Below are 23,106 nucleotides of genomic sequence, written 5' to 3'. Positions count from 1 at the left end.
GCACGTAAAGTGCCCTCCGCCACACACCGTTGGGTGGCTTGCGGAGTATAAATGTAGATGTAGATGTAGATAATCTTTCCGGGTCGTCGTGAGTCTAGAAGTCAGTTGGAGACGGACCAGGAGTGCAGTGGCACACGGAGTAGCGTCGGGGACGGAGCGCCAGTGAGGTACTGACAGACAGTACTTGCCGACTGCTGGGGACACACATGCACTGTCCGACGGAAGGACACTGGAGCGGGAACGACCGTTGGTTGGTCGTACGGCCGGTCGTCTCATCGGCCGACGTGTATTTCCGTGTGTGAGGCAGTCGGTCGGTTGGTGCAGAGAAGCGAGGAAGTCTCCGTGGCGCATAGTCAGGCCGGAGCCGCTGGCAGCGTGCATGCGCGGTTGGAGTTGTGAGGCGCTTCTTGCGAGGGTTACGAAGTTCGTCGCCCACCGATCCTGGCCACTAAAGTTGAGTGCTCACTTAACCTACTATCAAGCCTCAACTGCTGTCACTTCTCTTCGCTTGATCCTGGTTGTCGCTTTCTGGGAGATTCCTGTGAGCAACAACGTGTGTGCGTTGAAGTTGGCTAGAATTGCAGCTGTCTTCCTGTGTGGCGTTTAACTTAATTGATATGGTTGAGAGCAGGATACAGGGGCTGCTGGAGTGGATGGATGAGCAACAAATTGAGGATAGATTATAAAATTTAATTTATTACGCAAGAAAATTCATGCAAGATACTGGTAACAACTTATTGACATATAACTTGTTCAATTTAAATCTACATCAGCTGATTCAATACGAATCATCGACAAGTTATCTAACATCAAACAATCTGCAAATATGAGATTTAAACCTTTCCCAAAATTTTAATGTTTGTAAAATGTCATTACGAAACACAGAAAATTTCTAAACTAGTCACTGTATTTAAGCCTTACATGACCTAATGGGCACAATGGCTTACAGGAAACAATGACGTCAAGGGGTTTCCAAAACAGTTTAACACTCAACAGTAGTGAGTAAGTGAAAAGGACCAAAAACAAACACACACGGCACTTACAATTAGCCTTGAATTATTCCTAGCTGTGGTTAAGATTGAAGTAATTTTAATCCAACAGGTAAACAGTGATGTCACAGTAGACTTAAACCTTACTTGACTAGCGTGACAATTTGGGGGTCCCTTAACTGACATAAGTGCAGAAAGAAACTGAAGCCGCGCGGGATTAGCCGAGCGGTCTTAGGCGCTGCAGTCATGGACTGTGCGACTGGTCCCGGCGGAGGTTCGAGTCCTCCCTCGGGTATGGGTGTGTGTGTTTGTCCTTAGGATAATTTAGGTTAAGTAGTGTGTAAGCTTAGGGACTGATGACCTTAGCAGTTAAGTCCCATAAGATTTCCCACACATTTGAACATTTTTTTTTGAACAAACTGAAATGCAATTTAAAGACACTCAAGTAAGGGCATTGTGAAACACTCCATCAACAATTTAAGCAAACACGCCCACATAGGCACTCCAATTCATACGTAAATCAACCAGGCCACACGTCAGTATTTCGACATGCGACGTGAGAACACTCACTGCTGAGCAGCGCAAGCCACAACACGACAGAAAGAAGTCTCGCTGTAACTCCACCAGATGAAGATGCACCAAACTAACAGCTCACCTTTAACAATATTAATCCAAATGCCGCTAATAGGGTACTGGCCAGAATAACACCAGCCCGTAGCCACAGCGTGAGGAAGGTTGAACTCGTAAACAGAACGAACGACAGCGAGTCACTGCAGCACCTCCAGAAAGCAACTGCCACACTCACACCACTTGCCGGCGCGACTTCCGCGGTCTTCCGGCGTCGCTCCGCCCAGACCCGCTCGCCTCTCCCTGCCCGAGACACCCTTTCAACTTCCCGCACGGAATCCCAGAGGGCGCACCACCCAGCGCACCGCAAGGCGAATCGAAAGAGATCGAACACACACCGGAACAAATAAGTCGCAGGAGCACACGGCACATTAATTTAATTCATTCCTTCATTAATGAAGTGTACCAGCTGTATCGTCTGCCTTGTGGCTGTTGGCGTTCCGGTGAACTGCCCTGGTCGTTGACGTAGTTTTTGGCAGTGTATTTTCCTCTTCATGTTGATGCTGTCCAGCACGGCGTGTAGTTCGACAGCTGAGGTGTTGTTAGTAGTTTTGGGCGTTTATTCTGACTTGGCTGGATTGGGCACCAGTATCCAGGACGTTGTGCTATTGACATCTTGTTGTCGTTTTGATGGTCGGGTGGAGCATAACTGATCTAGTTGGTTGGTCCGTCTGCTGGCTTTTGGGTGGGTTCCCTTCCGATTAAGAGGTTGTCGGTCTGGCTTCCTGTCTCACCTAAATGTGGGTTAGTGTTACCTTCCCAGTCCGACCCTTGAAACATTCTGAGCGCCGCTCCTTGTGTTTTACATACTGATTGCCTTTTTAGTCTTAACTACTCTGTGTGGCCTTCAGCCGAGTGTTAGCTTATTAACATTGCAAGGCTTTTCTTCTTAGGCCTTAAGCCGTGAATTTGTTTTGTGCATGATGTGTGGCCTTCAGCCGAGTTTTAACCTCTCTCAAATTCAAAGTTTAAAATCCTTGTCTTGCCCTTAAGTCATAAGATTGTTATTCTTTAGTATGAGGCCTTCAGCTGTGTCTTACACGAAATATTTTAAGGTAAGGCCTTCAGCCTTTTCAAATTGAAAGCTCTTCTTCCTAGGCCTTAAGCCGTTAAATTGTTTTGTTGGTTTGCGGCCTTCATCCGAGTTTTCAACCTATTCAGATTAAACACTGAAAATATTTGTCTTGGCCTTAAGCCTCAACACTGTTCTTGATTAATATGTGGCCTTCATCCGATTTCTATGGAAAAAAATTTAAGCTAAGGCTTTCAGCCTATTTATATTGAAGATAAAATTTTTTTTTCTAAAGAAGTGAAACCTCCTGAAGAACTCCTGTACCTCAATTCCTTGCTTAGGCCTTGTGCCTTGGATTTTCGATGTGGCCTTCAGCCGATCTAAATTAAATCAAAGAAAGTCTTTCGTTAAAGCCTCGTCAGTTTTGATTCTTGCTTATGTGATTGTGTTTTTCAACAAATAAAGTTTATATGTTGAGTGCAACTGACAGTAACTTATTTTGGCCCCTTTGCACAAATATAACCGCATTCGCTCTGTCCTGCTAGCCCAGGGATTTTAGTGTGGTTTTCGTGAGCAATAAAAAGGGCCGAAATTATGTTTATGTTGATCTCTATTCCAGTTTTCTGTACTGGTTCCGGAATTCTGGGAACCGAGGTGATGCAAAACTTTTTGATGTGTGTACATCGTGTCTACACCAAACGGCTGGTTCTATTGCTATTCCACATCTATGTTGCCCTGAAGATGTGGTTCAGGCTCGAAAGATCTGCACCCTTTGTACACACTCTGGCCCGGTTCTAAAAGTAATATTATGGTGCAATATAAAGTTACAGCTGTAATTTGGTTTGAAAATATCTCATAGCTATAACACTATTCTGATGTTAGTAAGTATCTAAAGATAAGTGTTTGATCCCTGCCAGATGTACAACGGCAGTTTTTTTCCGGTGGTCAGGAAGCGTTGTAGGAGCGAGAGTTTGGGAGGGTGTGGTTACATTGTCATTAGCGCAGCCCTCACTTAAAATGAAGTTACATTGCGATCCCGACTGAAAGTTACAGGAAACTTCAGGTTGTGGATTATCCAGCTTGCGAGTTACCCGTGCATTGTGTGCCAATTTTTGAAACAAATAAAAACAAAACATTAAGTATTCTGTTAGAATCCGAGCAAATATATTGGTATGGAACACAAATATTTGGTAGCAGAAACGCAGATGACATAGTCCGCGATTGGATAAACAGTAGTGTCTGTGAACCAGGATTTGAGTAACTAAATCACGCGGACGTAGTGAACAAGGCGTATTCGGCAGACGAAGAGAGCGAAGCTGAAGCGACCGAGGGACCAGTTGTGTATACCGGACTGAAATGTGTTCATCTGTTATTAGAGTATGCAGGACAAAACCCGTTTGACTATACCGATGGTCTGACTCTTCGGAAAACGAGGACGATCCGTTGTCAGGAGGAAAAGTGATTGAAAATCAGAAATCGAAACAACTGGACCCTCATTTTCCGAAAGACAGCTTAAAACATGTGGTTTGAAATACAGTGTCAATTTCCGTCTAGTAAATCGTAAGTTGGGGGTGACTGGGTGCTATCGGACGCGGTTAATATTGGACAAGAGCCATTTCTAAACTCGGCCAATATAGTTGGCTCCTGTCGCACCACTGATGTGTGAACTGTGGAGGAACGAGATCTGTAACGCGATTTTGAATCAAAACAAATGTGTGTTGCGGAGTGCCAACAAAGTCATCTGCTTCTAGGGAATTTCCAGTTCTTATAGTTAACTTTGGAGGATTGTGGCTCTGGCTCTGAGCACTATGCGACTTAACTTCTGAGGTCATCAGTCGCCTAGAACTTAGAACTAAAAATAACTAACCGAAGGGCATCACACACATCCATGGCCGAGGCAGGATTCGAACCTGCGACCGTAGCGGTCGCTCGGCTCCAGACTGTAGCGCCTAGAACTGCACGGCCACTCCGACCGGCGGAGGATTGTGTTTGCTTGATAGTATGTAATATCGCATTTTTATTATACCCTTAGATAAAAGTGACATTATTCTCTACACTGAAAGCTGCGAAAATATCTAACAATAGTAAGAACAATGGGAAAGCGTAAATAACAATAAAACAGTCCGTTCTGTTATTCAGTAGTTATGTCAGTGTGACGCCACAGACGGTGCTGATACCAGGGACTTCCTTCATCCGCCAAGCAATTCACAGATGAACATTCTTCAGCCGACGGCAGATTTAGGCGGCCTCACCACTTCGTTCGGGCAGTTCCAGTTCCTGTTATGAACGAGTTACCAGCATTTATCAACAAGTAACGTCCCATTGTCGCAGTCGAAGCCGGATGTCGCAGCGTGTAGCTATGAATTGAGCCCGAATTAAATTACTGTCACCGACAGCAGTCGCAACTGAACTTGTGTTATATTAGGTAGTCGTCTGTCACTGAGTTTGGTTAGGCCAGTTCAAAACTCTTACTTCAGTACCACTCCCTGTTATCAAACTAAAGTTGCGTATTTATTGTGTACATTCTTTTACTGAATGAGTGTTAACTGTTTCTCATCGAGTTGTCAACGTTATTTATATTTTAGTATAATGCTGCCTTGTGATTGGAGAGTTGCAGCGTATAAGCCAGAGGCGTTCACATTACGCCTTTAAACTGGTCGTGCTTGCCTGTTAGCCAGGTAGGCAAGCTGCAGCACGTTACCAGCTGAACGTGTCGCCGGCACGTTAACTCAGCGTGTTCGGTCAGAGAGCTAGCTGCCCTCTGTAATTTTGTTCGCTTTCACTGATGTGTTATGAGTGGAATTCGGAAGTTGATGAAAAGTTTTTCTTTATCCGAGTACCACAAAACGAGGCTCAGTTAAATATATAGGGTGATTATAATTAAAGCCGGCCGGAGTGGCCGAGCGGTTAAAGGCGCTACAGTCTGGAACCGCACGACCGCTACGGTCGCAGGTTCGAATCCTGCCTCGGGCATGGATGTGCGTGATGTCCTTAGGTTAGTTAGGTTTAAGTAGTTCTAAGTTCTAGGGGACTTATGACCACAGCAGTTGAGTCCCATAGTGCTCAGAGCCATTTGAACCATTTTTGATTATAATTAAAGTTAAAGTTTCAAAACGCTTTACAAATACCACCATCGGTCATAGCGGCGTCAAATTGCAACGGAATATTATTCAAGAAGGGGGAAAACGTGTGTGTCAGAATACGTAAATGGGAACAACTGTCACGCACACGACCCGTTGAAGTTGGTATAAACACGCCGGGTACACGGTTTTCCTCCTTTCGCGTCTGCGACGTTCACCATGACTGTCTCAATGCAGGATCGCCCTCTGCTTGTAAAGCTGTATTACAAGAATGATGACTCTGCAAACGTCGCTCTGTAGAAGTTCCGGACACTGAAGGCTTTGAAAAAATGGAGAATGGTCCGAACATTGGACATACCCGTGAGCACGGTGCGTAAAATCCTACGGAACATCCTTCTTTGCTAACCGTTCAAAATTACCCATGTGTACGAGCTGCTTCCTGTTGACCTGCCAGCAAGGGAGACCTTTGCTTTAGAATTTCTTGCTCGCATGGAAGTGGACAATGATTGGCCGTGGAAGATCTTGTGGACAGGATATGTCAATACACAGAGTTGTCGAAAATGGGCAACGAAAAATTCACACGCAAATCAATCTGTACCACCTCATGCTGAAAAGGTCACTGTGTGGGGCACGTTTACGGCATAATTTATCAGAGGGCCATATTTTTTCGAAGAGACAGGTGCTTCCGGTCCTGTTATTTGTACCGTTGCTGGCAACCGCTATGAGTGTCTTCTACGCAACCACGTCATTCCAGCTCCGCAGCAGCGTGGATGTGTAGATGGGATCATTTTTATGCGTATCGTATTCGTCCTTCGAAGTGGCGTTGTACAGTGCGACCTTTCCTGTTGACCACTGAGGAACTTTACTGGAAGACGTTGTTTTCCTGCTTCTCGATAACGCTGCAAGGTCACGCACGAGGTAGCTGGAGAGAAGGGTATAAATGTCCTGCTGGGGTAATGAGACATCGCATTTCCGTCACAGTTTCTTGGAACAGACATGTACACCAACGAAGAAAAGTTAGTTGTGCTTCTAGTGTATGGTGAAAACAGAAGAAATGCTGTTAGAACAATAAAGCAATATGGAGAGCTGTATCCTGATCGTGAGCGTCCTACGCGCCAGCTTCTTGCACGTATTTGCAAGAAACTGCTTGAATCGGGATCATGGAACGCCATACAGAGGACAAGGCAGAAAACTGCAACTGGCGAGGTACATGAAGAGGGCGTTCTAGCGTTCTCACATAACGACGCTACTGTTTCGTCGCGACGTATCGCCTCGGAATGTGGTATAAGTCAGAGAAGTGTTCTAAGCATATTGCACCGGCATGGATTTCACCCGTTTCACCTCTCATTACATCAAGTACTCTTCGGTGTGGACTTCGAACGGCGCCAGGAATTTTGCCGGTTCGCTCTGTAGCGCCTACAGTATGATCCAACCTTTTTCCAACGGGTGCTTTTTAGTGAAGAAAACGACGCTACTGTTTCGTCGCGACGTATCGCCTCGGAATGTGGTATAAGTCAGAGAAGTGTTCTAAGCATATTGCACCGGCATAGATTTCACCCGTTTCACCTCTCATTACATCAAGTACTCTTCGGTGTGGACTTCGAACGGCGCCAGGAATTTTGCCGGTTCGCTCTGTAGCGCCTACAGTATGATCCAACCTTTTTCCAACGGGTGCTTTTTAGTGAAGAAAACGACGCTACTGTTTCGTCGCGACGTATCGCCTCGGAATGTGGTATAAGTCAGAGAAGTGTTCTAAGCATATTGCACCGGCATAGATTTCACCCGTTTCACCTCTCATTACATCAAGTACTCTTCGGTGTGGACTTCGAACGGCGCCAGGAATTTTGCCGGTTCGCTCTGTAGCGCCTACAGTATGATCCAACCTTTTTCCAACGGGTGCTTTTTAGTGAAGAACCGACTTTCACCAACCACGGTAATGTTAATTTGCATAATATGCATTACTGGTCAATAGAGAACCCACGTTGGCTTCGACAGGGGCAGCATTAGCAACCGTGGAGTGTTAATAAAAAATAGCACAAACATGAAATGTGATGTATTCAAGTATCCCCTGTCCCTGCAATTCACTGTCTAAACGGCATCTTTGTATCTGTTATCGTTGGGGAGATAAAAGGGGTGTTATGACTTAGCTGCCTCACCCTGTATATTCCGAATTCTTAATTTCTGACCAATCACATTTAAATTAGGTTTCTTCATTTTGCTGCTCCCATCGTTATGAAAAATGAGCTGCAGTGAAACCACCTACGCAAACATATACCTGGCTAGTCATGTTGGATTGATAGCGCAACTGTTATCATGTACAACAGGCTGAATGGATCCCGTAAAGTTTGCCAGGCTTGCTTAAACCGAAGTCGGTCCGCTTGAACAACCGTGCTCCAGCAGACATGCGCTCTTGTGTCTCCGTTGAGCCAGGCTGAGCTGCTTTAATGGTTGCGGCAGGGAGTGGCCTTTCTAATGTGACATGTAACATGTTTGGATAACATAGCAAACCAGGGGACCAGTGCGAACCTTTCACACATTTATAGTTGTGAATAATGGCAGTATTTGGAGTAAGTGTCGTCTTGGGTTAAGAGTAGTTGTGGAAATGAAGAGCAAACATCTTAAAACAAACCGAATGAAGTGAAAAAACAATAATCATTAATCTATGACACATCCTTGTGTATGCAGTTCTATGCATATATGCGGGCAGGCTGGAAGGAGAATTTGTAGATCCCCGGCTGCGAGCACGACTCCTCAGTACAGCAACTGTTGTATGGAGCTCACTTACCGCTTCCTGTTACCTTTATGTTAGTCACAAAAACTGTTTGGTGAATACTACAACGCATTACAATCTCATGTCTGACACAACCCGACAAAGATTTAAACGTTCAAATTCAATTATGGAAAAAATGTAAAAAGTAAATGAACGTATATTCTTATGACACTGAGTTTTATAACTTTTTAAATCAATGATCATAGTACTGTTTAGTGTGAAAAATGTTCCAATAAAATATTAAGAAAGAAATGTAATTTCGAAAAAGCCCACATGTCCAGTACAGCCAGCCTTCCCTTAAAGGAGTGGCCTTTCTAATGTGACATGTAACATGTTTGGATAACATAGCAAACCAGGGGACCAGTGCGAACCTTTCACACATTTATAGTTGTGAATAATGGCAGTATTTGGAGTAAGTGTCGTCTTGGGCTAAGAGTAGTTGTGGAAATGAAGAGCAAACATCTTAAAACAAACCGAATGAAGTGAAAAAACAATAATCATTAATCTATGACACATCCTTGTGTATGCAGTTCTATGCATATAATTTTGAACAAAATTCCGTACAGAGAATTACAGTACCTCGGTGTAAACGATATTTGACGTAAGAATGTAATCTTCGTGTTCTGTTTGTTTTTAATTTTCTTCAATGAATAAAAAAAGTTAGTTGATTTAGTTACCCTTGAAAAGGCTACATACAATTATCTGTGAGCAAAGACGGGATCTGTAAGTGTAATCTCACTCTTTGAAATGTTTGCCCCTGAGACTTGTTCATAGTGATCGCAAATGTTAAAATTAACCTTAAGCGCGAAATCGGTATGCAATCTTAGAAGCCGGTTAAAAAACCTTTCAAAATCATCCCTATACGACTAGTATGCGTTGAGAAAAAAGAGATGTCGTCATATGATAGCAGTTTCCGGCAAAACCATCCGTGTTGTGGATTATCCGAGGAATCTCGGATCCGCATTAAGGGGACACAGTCGCGAACAGGCTCAAAAAAATCGAATTTTTTTTTAGTCTTAATCTATGCTCCAATTATTTGGCTACAAAATGCCGTTTGTTTCATACGAATCTGATTATTGGAATTATGAATTTGTTCGTGAAGCATGGAAACTAGCGCCACGTCCATTTTTGCTGTGTGTTGCGCAGTACTCAGCATTGACTATAATAAAACAATCATTTATGTTCCACGGATATAAATACTCTTTATTTGGGTTGCAAGAGAGAATTGTTATTCTGATGTTTGCCAGCCTGTCTGCACTGTCGACTATCGTTTGTCAGTTTCTTCATCCTAGTTGTTTACGTTTTGGTGATACAAATGTAATGATTTTGTGAAACGTTATAACACAATGCGTAGAATAAGGAAGTTTGGATATAAGCCTAAGTTTCGTGGAAATAAATATGTAAAAATAAACCGCGAAACTGCTAGTTTTGAACAGAGGGCAGAAAATAATATTGAAAGTGAAGTCAGTGCGAGTGTCAGTGCTTCAAGGAAGAAGCTTCTAGGTGCTGCCGGTTTTCCAAGTGCCACTCAAATGCGTGACAATGCAATATGTGGTGTGAACAGTGTTTCTGTTGTTACTGACACAAACATTCTGATCTGCATGAGGTTATTATGTGAACTTATCGAAAAACACACAAATTGTAAAAACTGTGGCGGAAACGTTACTTTGCACAAAGATGTGGTGAAAACCAAGGGAATTGTTTGTAATTTAGTTTTGACATGTTTAGAATGTAGCTGTACTGCCAATACAATGTCATCCCACGTAACAAGAAGCAGATTGTATGAAAACAATATAAGATTAGTGTATGCACTTAGATCTATTGGAAAAGGGCGAAGTGCAGGTGCTGTTCTTTGTGCAGTGATGAACATTCCTCCACCTCCAAGAAAGTTTGATGTTTACAACAAGACTATTGGTGCAGTTGTAGCTGAGGTAAGTGAATCTACAATGTTGAAAGCAGCCAAAGAAGCAGTTCAGTTGAATGATACGAAATCTGACCCAAGGCAAATTTCTGCTGGTTTTGATGGCAGTTGGCAGAAACGTGGGCATACATCCCTAAATGGCATTGTGTCAGCAACTTCTTTTGATACTGGGAAGGTTCTGGATATTGAAATTATTACTAAGTTCTGTGACATCTGTAGCAAAAATGCCACTATACAACATGTGTGCAAAAAGGACTATGATGGTTCTAGTGAAGGCATGGAAGTGGCTGGTGTTGCTAACATTTTCAAAAGGTCTGTGCAGTCAAGAGGTATCCTCTATACAGACTATCTTGGGGACGGGGACAGTAAGGCTTATCAGAAAGTGGTAGAAGATAAACCTTATGGGCCTAGAGTCAAAATTAATAAACTGGAATGAATCACGACTTCTAAAGATATGTAAGGAAAAAAAGTTAGGTGGTAAAGGGGGCTGACAAAGGCTGAAATAAACAGGATCCAGACTTATTATGGTATGGCCATTAGAAATAACTGCAACAATGTAGAAGCAATGAGGAGAGCCATCTGGGCTATATTCTTTCATAAAATTTCAACAGATGAGGAACCACAACATAACCTTTGCCCACAGGGACCTGACAACTGGTGCAAATTCAACAACCCAGCTACAACTTCCAGCTATAAGCACAAACATTCAATTCCAGATAAAATCCTGCTAGCTGTGAGACCCATTGTCAGAGACCTTAGCCAACAAGAGCTCTTGAAAAAGTGTCTACATGGAAAAACTCAAAACCCAAATGAAAGTTTGAATTCTGTCATTTGGACAAGGCTACCAAAAACTGTTTTCGTTAGAAAAGAAACACTAAAATTTGGTGTTCATGATGCAGTGATGTGCTTCAATGCTAGTGTGTCAAAGAAGACTGATGTATTAAGACTCTTGGGAACAAAGGATGGTATCAATACTGAAAGGGGACTGAAAAAGATTGATATGGACCGTATCTGTTACGCTGATATTTCTGCAGGAAATGCTACCAAGGAGGCCAGGATAGCCAGAAGATCAAAGAAAAGAAGATAAAGATCAAGAAGCTGAGCCACAGTATAGCCCTGGAATGTTTTAAAAGTGTGTCTGTATGACATTGTACATTACTTTCTTTCATGTAAAACTTTAATACCATTTTTCTCAAAACTACATTTTTTGACCTTCTGGTACACTTTTCTCAAAAACATTGACTGCTACAGACATCAGACTTACAGTATCTCTTGTTAATACAACGATGACTAATTAGATAAAAAAATAGACCAGTGGTGATAAAAAGAACAGATTTACAAGCTCCAAGGTGTTTAGAAAAGTTTTAATTTTTTGTCTTATAGAACAAAAAAATGATTATTCATGAAATATATAAAATACATAAACCATTTTTAATGTGATTTGAGAATGGAGTTTCAGCTGTACACTGTAAAAGTTTCAGGTCTTTATCTCCATTAGTTACTTCAGAAAGTGTACCTGACGTTTGCTCATTTTAGCATTTTTTTTAAAACGTGTGGCTAGGGCCTCCCGTCGGGTAGACCGTTCGCCTGGTGCAAGTCTTTCGGTTTGACGCCACTTCGGCGACTTGCGCGTCGATTGATTCCTTATGGGAGTTCCCTCGCGACTGTGTCCCCTCAAGCCGGCTAAGCGGGAGCCCTCTGTGGGCGCCACCCAGCGGGAGTGGAGTGCGCCCCCAGAGTGCGCCGTGACCATGCCCGCCCTGTCGCTGTAGGGATTGGAAAAAAACCGGGCGGTTAATACCGACATCGATATTTTAGTTCTGAATAACCGGATTTTTCTTTATTTGTTTAGTTTCATTTATAACAGTCTTATTTATACACTGACAGAAAAATTCACAGCAGCAAGATCGAGTTCCGCTATACAAACGAACGAGTTCAGAGATCGGGAGCTGTGTTGTCCTCATAGTCATTTTCTCATCATGGATACGCAAGTCTTCCACCGTAGCGGCAATTGAAAAGACTTGCAACTCGGTGGCTAACTTTCCGAGCTGAGGAGTCGCGGTCATCAATGCTATTCGATCATTTCATTTCGGTATTATGAGCCTCGATTTTTGAGCAGAGTTTCAAAAAATTAGAGTCGCGAGGAGAATACTGCTGGATTTATTACAGCATTCAACCCCTGATTACTTGTCGAGAAAGACAACGAACAGTGTATGGACTAAGTTTTTTTTATTTAACTATTTTATTGGACATTTTGATTCGATGTATCATTAAACTTATAATGCATATGTCTGAGGAAGTCTTAGAAGTTTTCGGTTAGCAATAACGAACCGGAAATTCCTTATTTATGATACTGGTTACTTTGAGCGGTTTTAAGAGTCAGGTTAAACTGGAGATGAAGAAACAGGTTCTAACAACCCTACCACAACAAAGTTCAAAATTTAATAATGATTGTGGTGTTGCTCACGCTGCTAAATACTGCATTTTCGGGCAACAACAAAGTTATTATGTGGCAGGTATCATTAGAGCACAGTTAATAAAGTCATTTCATGTAATAATGAATAAACTAGGCACTCATCTTTTCGTGTTTCCTACGCTGGTCTCGTTGTAAAATCATGGCTCAATCTTCGAAAATCTAGGTGGTGATGATTCCAAGCTCGGGTGCAAAGAGGCCTAAGTTTTATTCTGCGATATTCAAAAGTTTTATAGATGTGATTCACAAACCATTCTCGAAGATTACACTTTTGCAGGACAATGGTGATGTAAAAAAGTAATCAGCACTCCGAATTTAAGTTACACTTCCTTTTTATTGCTTTTGTTGCATTATCACGTAACACACAAAACATTACTTCACAATACAAAACATACTTGAAAACAGCTTCCTCACATATTATAAGCTAACTACAATATGCGTCTTTCCAACATGACGTCCAAGACTTGACTTTCTCAAGGTCCGACTCTCTAACTAACTACTAATCGCTTACGCGCCCAAAAATCAAGAGTTACAAGTACGACAAAGATCATAGTGGCAAAAGAAAGAATACACATAAGAGTAATATCATTGCAATATAAACATATCGATGTATCAAAATACCTCTACATTAATGAAATCAAATCTGAATGTTATCTCAGAAATATGTCAACTACTTTACAGAAACACAGTAGAGTATTGCTGGTATCGAGAGGTTGAGCTGAGGTGCCGTAATTTTTACGTAATTCAAGTACCGTTACAACCCCCCCCCCCCCCCCACACACACACACAATTCCATGCACAAGCTGCATGGGATTGGGTGTCCCAAACAGCAAGATAATAAGGTATGATAAAGCCTACACTCCTGTAAGTAACTTAGTGCTTTGTGGTCAGAGTAAACAATCACTTTGTGTCCAAGAAGATAATTTTTAAATTTGTTGAAAGCGCAATGTATAGCCAAAAGTTCTTTTTCAGTTACAGTGTAAGTCTTTTCATACTTATGTAATACTCTACTAGCTGATGCAATGGAATGGTGTTCAATATGATCTCTTACTACTTTTTCCTAAAATAAGTGTGCTATTAATCCTGTATCACTGCTGTCAGTCATTAAACAGAAGGGTAAAGACATGTCAGGCCTATATAGAATTCTGCTCTGTGAAAGTTGTTTCTTTATCTCATCAAATGCTTTTTGACAATCAGATGACCAATCCCAGACAGTATTTTTCTTTAATTGATCACATAAACAAGAGGAGTCCATAACTTGAGTACTGACATACTTTCTGTAAAATCCAGCAGGACCAAAAAAAGATTTTAATTGTTTTTTATTTTTAGGAACAGGAAATTTTCTATAGCTTCAATTTTTTCTCTGTCAGGTTCAATCCCATTTTCTGAAATAATGTGTCCCAAAAATTTCAATTCACTTACTCCAAATTTACATTTTTATAACTTTAAGGTCATACCCCCTTCCCTTAATTTTGTACACACCTGTGTTAACAATTCAAAATGTTTCTTCCCATGTTTTTCCAGAAATCAAAATATCATCTACATATACAGTAAGTTTAGACAGTAGTTCATCCCCCAAAACAAGATCTAATGCTCTAATAAACTCAGCAACAGAAACAGTTAGTCCAAATGGTACAACACAGTAATGATAACTTTTTCTCCCATACAAAAATGCAGTTTATTTTCAAGAATTTATCTCTAAAGAAATTTGGTGAAAGCCTGAAGTTAAGTCAAAGGTGCTCATGAATTTCACACATTCAAATTTATGTAACATTTCATCTACGTTTTCTGGATTATCATTTTCTCTTTTCAAATAATTTTTAAGGTGCCTAGAATCAAGTACAAGTCTAACACCACCTTCACGTTTGGAAACCACCACCAAAGGATTATTATAATCACTGTTACTTGTTTCGATTATACCCCATGCTTCCATTTTTTGTATCTCACTCTCTATTTCTTTTCTTTTTGCAAAAGGAATACTATAAGGCTTGAGGAAAAAAGGTTCATGATTTTTAAGGTGTAAAGTGCATTGATAATTTCTGACTCTTCCAGGTTTTTCGTTGACAACATCTTGAAATTCCCACAATAAATTTTCCAACTGTCTCTTTTGATCACTGTCCAAATTAATTGCTTCCTCTACTTTCCTTTTAACTAGGTTTTCACAATTTTGACCAGAAAAATTTAGCTCAGATTTGTCATCAAAACAGTACAAATTCTCTTCATAGTCTATGATTTTCCTGACATGATTGCAACCTTCTCCACAGTGTATAATAAACAGTTGCGTACATGCAATAATATTGCTTTTGGGTTCACACACAATTAACTTCATCTCACTCCAGCTAAATGCAGCACTTACCTTTAACACCCAGTCCATGCCAAACAATATGTTCTCTGTGACTCTTGAAATTTTCCTGGTGTATCGAATATTCCACAAGATTTCGGGATTGCAGCCGGATTTCATCGACTTCTTTCCGAGTGTCAAACACTCGCCTGATGATGGCTGTAAGGTTGTCAGTCGAAATACCGTGGAAAGAAGTCGATGAGATCCGGCTGCAATCCTAAACTTGGAATAACAAGACAACCCTGCTCAAATTTTACATCTTCTATTTCAAATGATAAAAATACTTGACTTTTGATGACTTAACTGTGTTTGCCTGTAGCTCTTATTATCTATACTCCCATCACAGGGGCCTCAACAAAATCAACACTGTCTTTATTTTATTTCTGAATTTTTCTCAAACAGCTGAAATAGGACTCCCTGTATCGATGAGACATTTACCTGCCCAATTGTTTACTTTAGGTTTAATGTATGGACACCTTAATTCACATTCTTCTACTTTTTCTTTTAATGGTTCATGTAACAGGTCATTTTCAATTTCTCTAAAATTACCCTCATTATTTTCCTGATCAGTTTTTAATAGCTTCACACACACATTGACACTTTCATTAACCTTCATCTATGGATACAACAGGTTGAGCAGACAACAGATATTCATTACATTTTACACTCTGCCACCAGTGAGGATATAACCTCCTACAAATTTTAGCTAAATAGTTCCACAACTCTTCCCTATCTGTTTTGTAATTGCAACTGTTCCATAATATTGTTAAAATTTTTTCACCTTTTCCTACAGAACTTGTATGTGGGTTTAAATACTTCATACTATTAGCTGGCACAACATTACAATCCTCTGCTACATTAGATTGGTTACACTAACTTAACTTTACCTGTTCTTCATATGCATGAGTGTCCTCTTCCTCATTACTAACCACACTTACCTCATCATAATGCTCACAATTATCAACTTCATTATCACATAGCTTCACTACTTCACTTGAAATAATCTTGACGAATACCTGATACTCACCCACAGCATTAATCTCACCATTACTTACCTCTGTACACTCTCAACAACATCATTAACTTCCATATTTTCATCAAAATCAAAACTTTGCTCATGATGCATCCTAACCACAGTCACATTAAGTTCCATCTCTCTCTCTTCATATAAATTTTCATTTTCATTAAATAACTTACTCAAATCAGAGCTGTAATGTTTGCCAGATACTTCAGAATTACATAGATTATCATTCTCTACCCAATTATAAAATTCTGGCACAATTGCAATTTCCTCATCTGGTTTGTTCTCAGATGTAGTTACCTTGTTGCTTTCAACATGATTATTTTCTCTTGTTGTATCTCAAAATTAATGATCAAAATTTAAAGTATTAATTTGGTGTTGAACATGAGTGTCTGTTATTTGTGGTGTGTATTTGTTTTGTCTTTCACTGGTTTTATTATAATAATAAGTTACATTTCTCCTTCTTCCTCTGTCTGTAAATTCCCAGTTGTTATTGTAGGTCCTATTGTGATTAAATTTTCTCGCCCCTAAACTGCGGACCCTCATTGAGGCGGTCCGGAGTTTTCCTGCCTGTTTTCTCTGTTTGATATCCAATTTTTCCCTCCTGTTTCTATTTCCAAAATTTCTATCCCTATTTCTGTCATTACCATTATGATCCCTATTGTTTCACCTGTGTCCTTCATGTCTATTGTCTCTGTATTCTCTCCTCTCTCCATACCTGTTTGAATACCACCCCCTCCCCCTGTTGGTGTTCACCATTGTCAAAATTTTGCATATTCCCTCTTTCTAATGCCCTATCCAATTTATCCACATATTTTAAGAATTCTTCCAAAGAATCATCAGGCCCATGAACTAAATCCCATTGCAATTTTTCAGGTAGCCTTCTTTTCAGCACATCTATTTGTGTCATTTCATCAAAAGGTTTATCTAAATGTATTAATTTTCTCAACTGATCTTTACAAAATGCTTTCATGGTGCCCACTCTCCCTCTGAAAATAGGTTCATTTAAAAATTCATTTTTAATCCTCCCCTGTTCAGACTCTGACCAAAATTTGTTTAAGAAGTTTTTCTCAGAATTTGCAAAGGTTTCCCACTGATTGAAATTTTGGTTAGCCCAGGATAGGGCCTTCCCTTCAAGAAATTTTTTGACAAATTTAATTTTTGAATTATCAGACATTCCTGGCACAAAATTGTCCTTACAATGGTGCAAAAAATCAACTGGGTGCAAATTATCACAAGGAAAACTTTTCACTAACAAGTTCGACCATGCTGGTCCATGACTGTACAAATTCTTGTTAGCAACATATTCTTCAACTTGATTTGTTTTAGTTTTTAATGTGTCTAATTTATTGGTAAGTTTTGATTCTAAACTGTCAACCTTTTTCTCAACACTACTGATTGCATTAACATTGTTTGCTTTCAAGTCATGTAATTTTGCATCTAGTGATTCATTTTCATTTTGAAGTTCCTGAATTTCCCTGACTCTGTTACTATTTTCAGCGATGAACTCATTTTCAAAAACAATTACTTTTTGCTCCATATTGTCTACCCTCGATTCTATCACCTTTTGGTAACCTTCTGGTGTATTTTTGACCTAAATTAACTCAGTTTTTATTACATTTAATTGTTTATTCAAATTCTCCCCTAACCTTTCGTCAATTTCAGCCTTAATTTCAGATTTGAAATTATTTATATTTTCATTTTGTTTAGTCACGAGTTGCAGAATTAACTCTAACCTATCAATTTTTTGATCCCCCCCAACTATTTCTTCACCTGCATTAATTTTATCCATTATTAACTGTTAACAAAAAATGAACCACTAGAAATGACAATACCAAATTACAAAATTCGTTAGAATTTTTACTTAACTTATAGCTGAAGTCTTCTCCGTCGGAATCCAGTCGCAATGTTTATTTTAAATCCTTTGTCGTCCCATTGTTTTTTGCGTCCATTTTTCGTCCTGTGGTTGTCTCCTTTTGATTGTCAGGTTTTTGTCGATATTTTTCATTACAGATTCACTATGTACAGGGGATCACAAATTTAGCATTGGAGGGCAGCGTGGAGGGTAAAAATCGTAGAGGGAGACCAAGAGATGAATACACTAAGCAGATTCAGAAGGATGTAGATTGCAGTAGGCACTGGGAGATGAAGAAGCTAGCACAGGATAGAGTAGCATGTAGAGCTGCATCAAACCAGTCTTAGGACTGAAGACCACAACAACAACATGTACTTTTCCTGAAACACATCTACAGTTAATTTTTGGATATTTGGTGCTGCCTATCCCGGACGAGCCCCCACGTTCTAACAACCCTACCACAATAAAGGTCAAAATTTAATAATGATTGTGGTGCTTCTCACGCTGCTAAATACTGCATTTTCGGGCAAAAACAAAGTTATTATGTGGCAGGCGTCATTAGCGCACAGTTAATAAATTCATTTCATGTAATAATGATTAAATTAAGCACTCATCTTTTCGTGTTTCCTACGCTGGTCTCGTTGTAAAATCATGGCTCAATCGTCGAAAATCTAGGTCGTGATGATTCCAAGCTCGGATACAAAGAGGCCTAGGTTTTATTCTGCGATATTCAAAAGTTTTATAGATGTGATTCACAAACCATTCCTGAAGATTACACTTTTGCAGGACAATGGTGATGTAAAAAAGTAATCAGCACTCCGAATTTAAGTTACACTTCCTTTTTACTGCTTTTGTTGCAATATCACGTAACACACAAAACATCACTTCACAATACAAAACATACTTGAAAACAGCTTCCTCACATGTTATAAGCTAACTACAATATGCGTCTTTCCAACATGACGTCCAAGACTTGACTTTCTCAAGGTCCGACTCTCTAACTAACTAATAATCGCTTACGAGCCCAAAAATCAAGAGTTACAAGTACGACAAAGATCATAGTGGCAAAAGAAAGAATACACATAAGAGTAATATCATTGCAATATAAACATATCGATGTATCAAAATACCTCTACATTAATGAAATCAAATCTGAATGCTGTCTCAGAAATACGTCAACTACTTTACAGAAACACAGTAGAGTATTACTGGTATCGAGAGGTTGAGTTGAGGTGCCGTAATGGTTACGTAATTCAAGTACCATTACAAGGTATAACCTAAAACCGGTTGTCTCGACGATAACTGGCGCCCCTGTGTTGCAGGCCGCTGCCGCGCCCGTGGCTGGCGCTTTCCCTGTTGGCCGCTGCCGCCGCAGCCGCCGCCTTCGATCTGCCACTCGGCGTTCCCGACCACGTCAGTCGCACCGGACTCCACGCCTTCCAGCCAGACAACTTCCGGCTAAGTAATCCAGCATTCACGCACCACGAGGTACAATACTGAAGACACCGAAAGTCCACATAAATCTATTCTGTTTCTCTACTTACTCCGCACGACACGTAGAGTTCTTATCTTCTTCATCAAACTCACTTTAAATTTGAATTATTGTTTCCGGTCTTATAGAGGACTCACATTTCTGCAGTCCCCGTCTCAAAAATTCCAATGCCTCACTACCTCATACATCCTGGTATCCTTAGCCCAGAGGTTTCCGCTGTCGTTACCTTGTAAATTGTCTGTCTCTCCTTAGATATTAACACATTTGACATGTCCAACAGAACAGATACCACTGGTGCTACAGCTGCCATATAGAACAAACTATTAAGAGAAATTAGGACATTCGGCCGTCTACAAGCACTGAAATGAATCAACGGTGAAGGCCGAAAATTTTTGTCGGACCGGGCTTCGAGCCCAGCTGCTCTGCTACCCTAGAACGGTAGGCTTAACCGTCTCGGCCATCTGGACGCGCTTCAGGTCTGACGTAGCTCTGAGTCTGTCACGTGCTAGTAGCCCCCTTCTCCTTTAGCAACACTGCACGATTGCTCGCAGCATTCGCTAAGTCCCGCAGGGGTTCTGAATATTCTGAATATACACTACTGGCCATTAAAATTGCTACACCACAAAGATGACGTGCTACAGACGTGAAATTTAACCGACAGGGAGAAGATGCTGCGATATGCAAATGATTAGCTTTTCAGAGCATTCAATGTTGGCGCCAGTGGCGACACCTACAACGTGCTGACATGAAGAAAGTTTCCAACCGATTTCTCATACACAAACAGCAGTTGACCGGCGTTGCCCGGTGAAACGTTGTTGTGATGCCTCGTGTAAGGAGGAGACATGCATACTATCACGTTTCCGACTTTGATAAAGGTCGGATTGTAGCCTATCGCGATTGCGGTTTATCGTATCGCGACATTGCTGCTCGCGTTGGTCGAGATCGAATGACTGTTAGCAGAATATGGAATCGGTGGGTTCAGGAGGGTAATACGAAACGCCGTGCTGGATCCCAACGGCCTCATATCACTTGCAGTCGAGATGACAGGCATCTTATCCGCATGGCTGTAACGGATCGTGCAGCCACGTCTCGATCCCTGAGTCAACAGATGGGGACGTTTGCAAGACAACAACCATCTGCACGAACAGTCTGACGACGTTTGAAGTAGCATGACCTGTCAGCTCGGAGACCGTGGCTGTGGTTACCCTTGACGCTGCATCACAGACAGGAGCACCTGCGATGGTGTACTCAACGACGAACCTGGGTGCACCAATGGCAAAACGTCATTTTTTCAGATGAATCCAGGCTCTGTTTACAGCATAATGATGGTCGCATCCGTGTTTGGCGACATCGCGGTGAACTCACATTGGAAGCGTGTATTCGTCATCGCCATACTGGCGTATCACCCGGCGGGATGGTATGGGGTGCCATTGGTTACACGTCTCGGTCACCTTTTGTTCGCATTGACGGCACTTTGAACAGTGGACGTTACATTTCAGATGTTTTACGACGCGTGTCTCTACCCTCCATTCGATCCCTGCGAAACCCTACACTTCAGCAGGATAATGCACGACCGCATGTTGCAGGTCCTGTACGGGCCCTTCTGGATACAGAAAATGTTCGAAAATGATTTCTCACGATCTAAGCACCCAAACTGCGTGAAAATGTAATCACATGTCAGTTCTAGTATAATATATTTTTCCAATGAATACCCGTTTATCATCTGCATTTCTTCTTGGTGTAGCAATTTTAATGGACAGTAGTCTAAAAAATGTGTTGAGGTTGTTTCACTAGAATATTTTTGTAAGAAAAAATGAATAACTCGGAATCAGGGTTTTGACACTTATTGCGCTCTATGCTTGTTGTGTAGCACACCACGTACAATAGACGTGAAGTACAGAGCTGAAACTGACGTAATCTGGTTCCTCTCACAGTTTCTCTGGTGGTATAATAACACATGAACAGTTAAAACATTCACGACACAGATGATACAATTCGCAAACATATTGGTTCATTACGTTACTTCCTAAGCAAGATTAAGATGATGTTGCGGCCACTGGAAGGACAGCTGGGAAAGGAAATAAAGCAGACATCCAGGATTGCCCAGGAATACCGCTGTAAAACTACTGCAGGCTACTACCCAATTAGCCTCCTGTCTGTTACTTAAAAACAAACCGTATTTATAGAAACAATGAAAATTTCAATGTTTAATTCAGGTTTTATTCGAAAATTGTTGATTTGTAACGTGAAAAAAGGGATGTTGTATAAAAAATTTAAAAAAAAAGTCAATAGAAGTTTATCATGTAATGCTAGAAAACATAACTGCCTCAAAGACAAAAAGGTAAAATTTAAAATAAACGCACAACAAAAAATATCAAAAATCGCTTCGGTACTTCGTCAAGCTCATGTAAAACGTGTTTCTGTTATTCACAAATAGCTCTCTCACTTATTAATAAATACAGAAAACTCTTGCCTTTAATCGTGATGAAAAAAACAATAATGATTATACAGGTTTTTTTAATGTTTTGTATGTAAATTGCGCTTACATCAAAAGTAATTGCTTTGGTTATATAAAAGTGGAGAAGTTACACGATCAAGTTTCTCTCTCATACATTCACTTATGTTTCTTTCTCTGGCAATGCTAGCAATACTACCATTAATCCTACCATTTACTACATCGTCTATGTTCTTTACCAAAAATACCAAACCATAATTGTGGTAGAGCGCCACTCTAGCACACCTGTGAGCAGACATGTTGATGGGTGTGCCTGTTGTGTGTGTTGCAGGAAGCAGACGAGCCAGGGGAACCCATCTCTGACGAGGAGTTCGCGCTGTCCGCCACCTCTGCCGCAGGTGCGTGCCGGTACTTCAGCCACTTTAGAAGAACACACAGCCATATAAGCATTGTTCCTTTTCACACTCCGTTGTACAATGGAGCAAACAAATTTTAACATTCCTTGCTCTCTGATTTGCAGGTTGCAGATGTAAATTGTGATGTTTCAAAATTATACATCTGCGATAATTCAAGTGTATATTTACAGACATTTCAGTGTTATTTGAGAGGGGTACGTCAAAAACGTAAGCTTGAAAGGTCACCTCCCACCAAAAGAATTTTTTTGCAGTTGGTGGCTTAATTTATTTCATTAAGTTTGCCTAGAACATTTCGAAATGGCGTGGTATACTCCTGGGCCGGAATGTACGGCTTGGTGCTACCTCGCTGCCTGCGCCGCCCTTGGAGTTCGGAGCCAGCAGCGCGATGTGTTGTGTTGTGTCGTGTTACAGCGCTGCTGGAGCCGCCACTGGACGACGGCTCCCCGGACCCCATCCTTGCTGCGGGGCTCTTCGAGGGCGACATCGCTGGGGTCTCCCCGGAGGACGTTCTGGAGGTGAGTGGGCGTCGACACAGTGTACCGCCAACCGTCGATCGGAAGTGCAGCACTGTATCCGAGCCAAAACTCGTTGCCTGTGAACATACCAGGCATAAAAGATGGTTATAGATTAACTTCTTGTTGACATGCGTTGGTT

General features: G+C 41.1%; 1 protein-coding gene across 1 annotated transcript in view; it reads left to right on the top strand.

Annotated features, from left to right (window-relative positions):
- Window positions 1-23,106, top strand: part of LOC126108579 (zinc metalloproteinase nas-4-like) — a 107,724-nt gene that overhangs the window by 8,833 nt on the left and 75,785 nt on the right. The window contains 3 exon segments of the mRNA XM_049913906.1: window positions 19,465-19,577; window positions 22,368-22,434; window positions 22,864-22,958. Of these exon segments, the coding sequence (XP_049769863.1) occupies window positions 19,465-19,577; window positions 22,368-22,434; window positions 22,864-22,958 (275 nt within the window).

This window comes from Schistocerca cancellata, chromosome 1 (genome assembly GCF_023864275.1).
Source record: "Schistocerca cancellata isolate TAMUIC-IGC-003103 chromosome 1, iqSchCanc2.1, whole genome shotgun sequence".
Lineage (NCBI taxonomy): Eukaryota > Metazoa > Arthropoda > Insecta > Orthoptera > Acrididae > Schistocerca > Schistocerca cancellata.
Note: the sequence above shows the minus strand (reverse complement) of the source record. Positions and strands in the feature narration are given on the sequence as shown.